The 8,436-nt window shown below is 35.3% G+C and overlaps 1 protein-coding gene across 1 annotated transcript; it reads right to left on the bottom strand.

The window, feature by feature from the left end:
- Positions 1-1,326: 1,326 nt before the first annotated feature.
- On the bottom strand, positions 1,327-5,887 carry LOC105777705 (katanin p60 ATPase-containing subunit A1). Its single transcript, XM_012601093.2, has 7 exons — positions 5,612-5,887; positions 4,800-5,268; positions 4,338-4,535; positions 3,192-3,436; positions 2,741-2,899; positions 2,546-2,633; positions 1,327-1,909 (listed from the first exon to the last, which is right to left on the bottom strand). Exons 1-7 carry the CDS (start codon positions 5,731-5,733, stop codon positions 1,628-1,630), a joined length of 1,563 nt encoding a protein of 520 aa, XP_012456547.1. The 5' UTR covers positions 5,734-5,887; the 3' UTR covers positions 1,327-1,627.
- Between the last annotated feature and the right edge of the window lie 2,549 nt (positions 5,888-8,436).

Here is an 8,436-nt window from a genome sequence, read left to right as displayed (position 1 = left end):
CCGAAGATTTTGCCTAATTCTTTTACGGAGTTCTGTCAAATCTATGTTTTGGCTAAATGACAGTCGCACCGTATTCTCCGACAAAAAAACAACACTATTCTCGGTGTGGCAAACCTCACCATCGTAGTAAATAACAAAGACTAATACGTTCACTCATTTTGAAACTCTAAATTCCCTAACCCTAACCTAAAATGTTTCGCTCGAGTTATGCATTCTAAGAAAATTCTCGCCTAATTTATAGCCTCATTAAACTTGTTATCAGAGCGAAATCGCGTCCACGGTAGCGATTTGACATTATTTGCTCGAAACGTCAAAAAATTTATTTCCTACATGACCAATCAGAGCGAAATCGCGTCCACGAGTAGCGATTTCACAATTCTTCTCATATAGCATCCCGGTATCGATTTTATACTATTTCCTCAAAAACGTCAAAAAATTATTTCTCACATGACCATCAGAGCGAAATCGCGTCCACGAGGCCACTATTTCACAATTTCTTCTTAAATAGCATCCTAGTAGAAGCGATTTCCACTATTTAACCGAAACGTCAACTCGAAAAAAATTTTCCGGACCCCTAACTCCTAAAAAGCTCGCACCCTAAACCCTAAAAGCCATAAAACCCAAAGCGTAAAATCGTGGTCAAAATCGCGTTCCCGATATCGCGCTAAGTGAGAGTCGGCGTCACGTCGACGACTGCCGACGTGAAGGAAATCGCGCCTCAAGGAGCGATTTCCTTCCACGTCGGCAGGTCGCTACCGACGTGACGCGACTTTTCAAATTCGCCCCGACATCGCTCCGACGTGGCGCGATTTTGGGGGAAATGGCCCAATCCGGTAAATAATTAAAAAACCGGCCTATTTCGGTAATTTTATAAAAAAATTGACTTTTTTTGGTAAATCCCTCGAAATTATAAGAAGAAAAAAAAAAAAACTTCTCTTCGTTTCTCCTTGTTGTGGCGTAAGATTGATGTAAGGATGAAAACATTTATCCATCTTTTCTAAATATCATCTAATAAATAAAATATCTAACCTTAATGGTTTAAATTCAAAGGCTAATATTAAATCTCAATTTCCCACCAATGGTTAAAAACTATGCCCACACTTATTTAATTTTCTAATTTCATAATTCATGATTATCCATTGTCATCTTTTTGTCCCAATTCAGGTTTTAGTAATTATTCACTTTATAGGAAAAGTGAATAGCTTGCCACTTTACTAAAAAATGAACCATCTACATGTAAATGTAAAGTGGCAAGCTCCACATTGAATGTAGATGGTTCATCTAGAGGAAACCATGATAAAAGAGAGTTAATCTACTGAAGTAACATTCTGATGAAATGCAAATTCTATTCTAAGTACTTAATAGCGAAATTTACTTTTCCAAGTAAGATGTCATGAAATTCAGTGACCAAGTTACATATAAACCCTGATAAATGCAGATTTTGATTAAATGCACAGTGATAAAATGGTCAACCTAGGTCAGATTACAGGTACAACTAACAACAATGTTCGAACCTCCATACAATCAGCCACAAACAAAATGCCGGGAAATATAATAAGAATGAAACACCCTTTCAATGAAAACATATCAGGAAAGCAGACAACCCTTACAGGTTTCCGGTTTTGCGTTATGCTGATCCAAATTCGGTAAACCATTTTTCATGCTTCTCAATATCGGCTTGTGAAACACTTCTCTGGACCTTTGCCAAGGCTTCTTCAAAGTCGCACATAGCAACAGGATCCTTTGAAATCTCATCTTTGGACATGTTCTTAATCTCGTCACGTGTCTTACCAGCTATTTTCCGCCTCATGCCATTTAAGGAAGCATCGCGACAAACATTTGTGAGATCATCCCCACTATACCCTTCCGTACGACGAGCCACTTCATCAATATCCACGTCAGCAGCCACCTGCCACATTACCACAAGGACAATAAATGGCAGACAAACTCAATTTCATATCAGGCATAGTATGCTAGCCATTGAGCAATGTTTTCTCAAGATCATTTGCAAGGAAACCAGAGCAAGTTTCAGAAGATTTTTTTGGATCGGTAACTATTGATCCAAGCACTAGATCTTTCACTAAAACACACACAAAACTGCATTGGTACAGGGTCCATGGCTAAATAAATTATAATACACCCATCTCTGACACAAATCTGTCCATCTGATGAGAGCAAAACTTGATAGCCAAGTAGTTTCTTCTTTATGGTGACAAAGGTGGCTGTTGAGAGAGATATGATCTACCTATCATAATATTCTATAAACAATTCAAATCATCTATAGTTTTCAAATGATTCATGTGTATACTTCTATTTGGCTTCCAAAAGAAATATTCTAAGCTGCATCATCGCCATTATGCTACCAGGGCTAAAAATTTTCATTTTACCGGCTCATCACAAAAATAAAAAATTAAAGTTCAAGAAAAACAAAGCATCAATGAAACAAATCAAATGTGGCATGGAAAAACAAATAAACAAAGAAGATAACCATACTATAAAGCCTTAAGAATCATAAGACTAATCATAGATTAGTGAGAATATTTACCTCAACTGTTTTTAGATTGATCCGAATGAGCTCCTTACGACTCTCAAAATTGGGCAGAGGAATATATATTCGCTTTTCCAGTCGCCTCCTACATTCCATGAAGAACAATTAGAAACAACAAATGTAAACTAGTAACTTAATCATAAGATCCCTCAAACGTATGGAGTAGGTGCAAATAAAAGAAACAGGACCAACCTGAGTGCCTCATCTATGTCCCATGGGAAGTTAGTTGCAGCCAAAACCATCACTATCTTGCGGCTGCCATCTTCATTTGTACCAGTATTATTTACACCATCTACCTGAACAAGCAGTTCAGATTTTACCCTTCTAGATGACTCATGCTCCCCGGAAGCCCTAAACCATAAAAAAAATGCAATCAAAGTCAAGAGAATGCAAGAGCCATGCAACAGAGGGAGGGAAGGAGGGAGGGAGAGAGAGATGCACAAATGAAGAAGAAGAAAACGAGAGCATGTCTATCCATGTAAATTTCCAAGTAAACACTTAAAATACTGGCACATACGTTCCCCCATCAAGCTAGACTATATGCACAAAAATTTACATTCAGAACATCAAGAACAAAAGAAAGCCAATTGCCAAGGTAGATCCCAGATAACAGCCAAAGCACAGAAACAAGCAGCAAACTTACCCACGGGCATTGCAAAGAGAGTCAATCTCATCAATAAAAATTGTACTAGGAGCATAAGCTCTTGCAAGATCAAACAAGCACCGGACCATGCGCTCACTCTCACCACGCCACTTTGAGGCTAATGTAGCAGAAGAAACATTGAAAAATGTTGTCCCACATTCAGTGGCAACTGCTTTAGCCAGAAGAGTTTTGCCAGTACCAGGAGGTCCAAACATAAGAACGCCTTTCCATGGTCTCCTAATACCCTAAAGACAAACAAGAAAATAACTCAACCTGTCTATCAGTATATGCCAGAATAAACACATTTAGAAGTGGGAGAAAAAATATATGCAGAAAAGTTAATTCTGTAATTTTCTAGAAATTTCAAAACAAAAATTACTCCATCTTAATGATTTTGGTCAAATTCTATAGGAAGTCCTTGTACTATATGTCTTTCTTTCTGGATTTAGTCTCTTTTTCGAAATAAACACTTTCAGTCCTGAGGCCAACTTTTTTTCCGATTAATTCTGTCAAATAATTAGACATGGCTTATTTCTATTAAACATGCAATGTCATGACAGTTGGATAACTTTTTGCACATTTAGAAAAAGACAAAAAATGAGAAAAAGGTAATATTTGTCCAAATTTTGCCAAGGTATAGCATGTTTAAAAATAAAGTCACATTAAATTATTTGACAATACTAAAAGAAAAAAAGTTGGCCTCAAGACTAACAATGCACATTTCGAAAACTATATGGACTAGAAATTATGAAATCATAATAGAGGACCTAGATATGGAAAAAATGTATGGTACAAGAACCTTCTATACAAATTGACCAATGATTTTCCGTAGTCATTAAATTGTATAGAGAAACTAAACTTAAATTAGCATCATAATAGAGGACCTACATATGGAAAAAATGTATGGTACAAGAACCTTCTATACAAATTGACCAATGATTTTCCGTAGTCATTAAATTGTATAGAAAACTAAACTTAAATTAGCATCATTATATCCCTTTATTTAATGCAAACTCAAGGCAATGAAATCAGAAGAAATAACATAAAAATCATATTATGTGAAAGAAATGAGAATCAATCTGGCTCTATTATATATCCTCTACTAAATAATACTTAATGATAATTCAGCTGCAACAGAGCAAGTACCTGAAAATATTCAGGCATCCATAAAGGAAGAACAACAGCCTCCTCTAAAAGTCTTTTTGCTTCAGTCAGACCAGCAACATCATCCCACCGTACTCCAGGCGTGGTTTCTAAAACATCCCTTTCTAACATTGCAGCCAAATCTGGATCAGGTCCCTCATACTGGGACCTCTTAGATTTTCCATCTTCAGCATCACCATTCTGAGAAATTGCAAAAGCAAATCGATAGCCAAAAAATTGAGAACATCAAACTAAAGTAGTTTGACTTTCAATTAGCAAAATTGTTCATGTCCCTATTACTACTATCTGGAGTTCTATTAAAGCAGCTTCAGATATTAACAGCAAATTTGGCACATGCATTATATTTTGAACCTAAACATGTTAAGCTTTACACTGAAATCTCAACTTCAAAGGCAGTAATAAGTTAAAGTTAACTGGCAAAGCATATTGTCAACCAGAACTTACTGCCGAATCTCCTTTTGTAGATTTCCCTGAGCCAGTACCCTTCTTTCCAGTGGTAGATGCTCTGGCCCCTGTGTTAGTTCTACTTGAACCACCTGCCTTTGCACCTCGTCCAGTTGTACCTGTTCTGGTATTGCCACGACCCCAAGCCCCATCTTGTGGAGATTTCCTCGTGCCCACTTGACCAGCCCTAGCAGGTCTTCTACTTGAAGTGTCCCGACTTGGAGGCCTCCACACATCAGGATCATCCACTGGGGCACCTGATGAAGTTGGATACTCATCTAATGGTTGGAATACGAAAGATGACTTAGCATGAATCGGCGGTGAAGAAGGACGCCGCCCATTAGGAGCTTCCTTAAATGACCTTCTCTCAGCATCCAATTGCTTCACAACTTCTGTCTCCTCTGATAGTGCTTTCTTTACATTCATCCATTTTGCACGAATTAGCGGGTCATCAAGATTGGTTAGATGCCTAAATGCATAACAAAAGATCAACAAATTTTGCAAATTAGCTCAAACAATAGTTAAAATAATGCATATTTGACCAAAAAATCTGAAACAAATAAGCACATTGTGACCCAATAAAATAAGATATCAAGCAAACTCAGCTGATAAAGCTAACATTTTTCTTTGCGTATTTCCCCACGCACTTCAAATTATTTTAAGAAAATAACTATTAATGTAACTAACTTAATTGTGACTCAAAACTGCATAATAAATCGAAAATTTACGCCGAAAAAAAAAAGAAAAAAAAAAGAATGAGTGGCTGAAATTCCAGAAAATAAGAGGAAAATGAAAAGAGGAAGGAAATTTACTTGTTGATCTGAGCAATGGCGCCATCAAAGAAGATAATGGAAGTGTCGTAGAGGCCTTCGAGAGCGTATTCTCGAGCCAATTTCAAGTGATCTTGCAGTCCAGCTAGCGAATTTCCAACCATTTCGAATTCACCATGAAAATCCAAAAACAGCAAACCTCCCAAATTCTAGGGTTCTAAATTTGAAGAAGAAAAATCTATTTTTTTCGGGCTTTGAGTGGTCGAATGGATATGGTGGTGTATTCACGGCGACGGTTGAACTTTAAACCGTGGGGAGGAAGGGGGGGGGGAGGGAGACTGAGGTAGGAAGGACTGAAATTACGTTTGAACCCTTAATGTACGAAATTACATTTGAGCCATTTGATATTTTGAGGGCGTTTTAGGCCGTTGGTTATGGTGGACCCAATAACGGAACTCACATTCAAGGTGGGGCACAAAAAGCAAAAGGCTTATTAATTGCTTTAATTTTTATCAAGGAAGACAACATAGGGGATGACTGCCATTCGTGTAGGTATAATGTTCGAATTTATATATCTACGGGTATTTGTTTTTATTAAATTATATAATAAAAATTTGAAAGTTAAAATATGTTTTAAATTTTATATATTTAATATATTTAGAAATTAATTTTTATTTTTAGATTTTAAAATTCAGAATTAAATTTTTTATTAAATTTTTGATGCGACATTTTAAAATTAAAAAAATTCCTTCATATTCACCTAACAATAAAAATAATATTGAAAGTATTAATTAGAAATTTTCTTTCTTAAGAATACCCATTCGAAATTATCATGATAAAATATTTTTTCTATTGGTATAGTATTTTTAAGAAAAATCGATGTTAACATGTTGATTGTATTAACTATTTAGATTAACTAATAACAATCTAAAAGTAGATAGACCAAATTATGTTAAAAGTTAAAAGTATATAGATTAAATCTCAAGTTTCAACATAGTTTAAGGGCCAAAATTGAAATTTAACCATTAGCTTATAATATCAACCAAAAAAATGGGAAACCACAATGAGTATCTAAAATTTTAGGGTATCCATATCATATATATAACCATGTAATGTTTTAATTGAAAAGTTGGGCTTTGAGATAATTATTAAATACAATTATTGTTCTTTTTATCTGGATAATGTTTTTATTATTCGACAATGTTGGTAAACAACCTCTACATTTTATATCAAGATATGTTTATTTATAACATAAATACTAAAAGACCTAAAATAAATGACTCAATTTAAACTTATCTTTGGCATTATTGTTTGAGCCACATAAGTGAGGAACACATCTTCAAGCTCCAAAAAAAGATTTTTTAATTTGCTTATTTTTGAACAATTTGAAGTATGTGAATCTTACTTATTAAGTAAAATTATTAAAGCTTCTTTTACTGAAAAAAGTGAGTGAACTAGTGATTTATTGGGTTTAATACATAGTAATTTATTTTGGCTAATGAATACACAGGCTGGAGATGGTTTTCAATACTTTATTACTTTTACTGATGATTTCAGTAGATATGAGTATAGTTTTCTCACGTGTCATAAATTCGAAGCCCTTGAAAAATTCGAAGAAGTTAAAAATGAAGTACAAAATCAACTAGACAAAAATATCAAGGCATTTCGTTCGGATCGAGGTGGATAATATTTAAGCTTAGAGTTTAATGACCTTCAGAAGGAATGTGAGATTGTCTCACAACTTACTCCTCTTGGTACTTTACAATGGAATGGAGTTTTTGAGAGAAGAAATCGAACATTGTTAGCCACAGTTCGATCAATGATGAGTCATGTTGATCTTTTTATTTTCTTTTTGGGGACATGCACTTGCTTTCACATTAAATCTTGTTCTTTCTAAATCAATTTAAAAGACACCACATAAGATGTGGACTAGGAAACTTCCTAGTATGTCTTTCATGAAGATTCGGGGTTATGAAACTTATGTTAAACGTCAAACGTCTACTAAGCTTGAACTCAAATATGAAAAATGCAATTTTGTAGGATATCTTAAAGAAAGTGCTTGTTGCTCAGACAAGTGTCTTTCTTGAAAGAGAACTTGTATTCAGAAAAGGAAGTGGGAGGAAGATTGAACTTGAAGAAATTTGAGAACCATAAGTACCATTGAACCAAAGATAGAACAACAACAAGTTCCACAAGTTGTTGTGGAAATACAACCGCCGCGTAGCTCTTTAAGAGAATGTTATGCACTTGAAAGATATGGATTTCTCGTTACAATACAAGGCAATGTTCTACTTATAGATCAAAATGAGCCTAACACTTATTAAGAAGCGGTAGCAAGCATACAATTTGAGAAATAGCTCGAGACCATGAGGTTTGAGATGGATTCCATGTTTGTTAACCAAGTATGAACCTTGGTTGATGATCTACCACAATTCGTTGTGGTAAATTAGAGTCTTTTCGACACTGAATGAGCTTGTTTTTGGACAATTTTATTAGTATTTCAATTAGTTTTCCAATTTAGTAGTTTTAGTAAAATAATAATTTTTTACGCATATTTTGGTATTGTAACAACCCGTTGGCCCAATATGGACCTAGGGTAGGATTGACGAGCCAATTTAGTGTGCGAGACATTATTTTCAAGCCAACGAACACCAAGGAAGACATTGATGTCGCGACACTAGCATGCAGTGTTGCAACATCACATTTCAAAACAAGAAAAGTCTCATTCGAAGTTCTGTGTCGCAACACCGATCTTGTGGTGTCGCGACACCACTGTGATAAAGGCCAAAATATTATTGATGGTGTTTTCATCTGTACAATGTACTTTATTCAGTTTAATGGCTTGTATTTGACCTAATTAGGGTAGA

This window comes from Gossypium raimondii, chromosome 2 (genome assembly GCF_025698545.1).
Source record: "Gossypium raimondii isolate GPD5lz chromosome 2, ASM2569854v1, whole genome shotgun sequence".
NCBI classification, from domain to species: Eukaryota; Viridiplantae; Streptophyta; class Magnoliopsida; order Malvales; family Malvaceae; genus Gossypium; species Gossypium raimondii.
The sequence above is the reverse complement of the archived record's forward strand: the minus strand, read 5'-3'. Positions and strand labels throughout refer to the sequence as shown.

Bases quoted from the DNA above. Each gene is read 5' to 3' on its own strand.
- LOC105777705 (XM_012601093.2), bottom strand. From the start codon at position 5,733: ATGGTTGGAAATTCGCTAGCTGGACTGCAAGATCACTTGAAATTGGCT. The intron at 3,437-4,337 runs GTACTTGCTCTG...GTTTGTCTTTAG, and splicing joins GGATGCCTGAATATTTTCAG to GGTATTAGGAGACCATGGAA. The intron at 2,634-2,740 runs GTTGGTCCTGTT...CATGGAATGTAG, and splicing joins GACATAGATGAGGCACTCAG to GAGGCGACTGGAAAAGCGAA.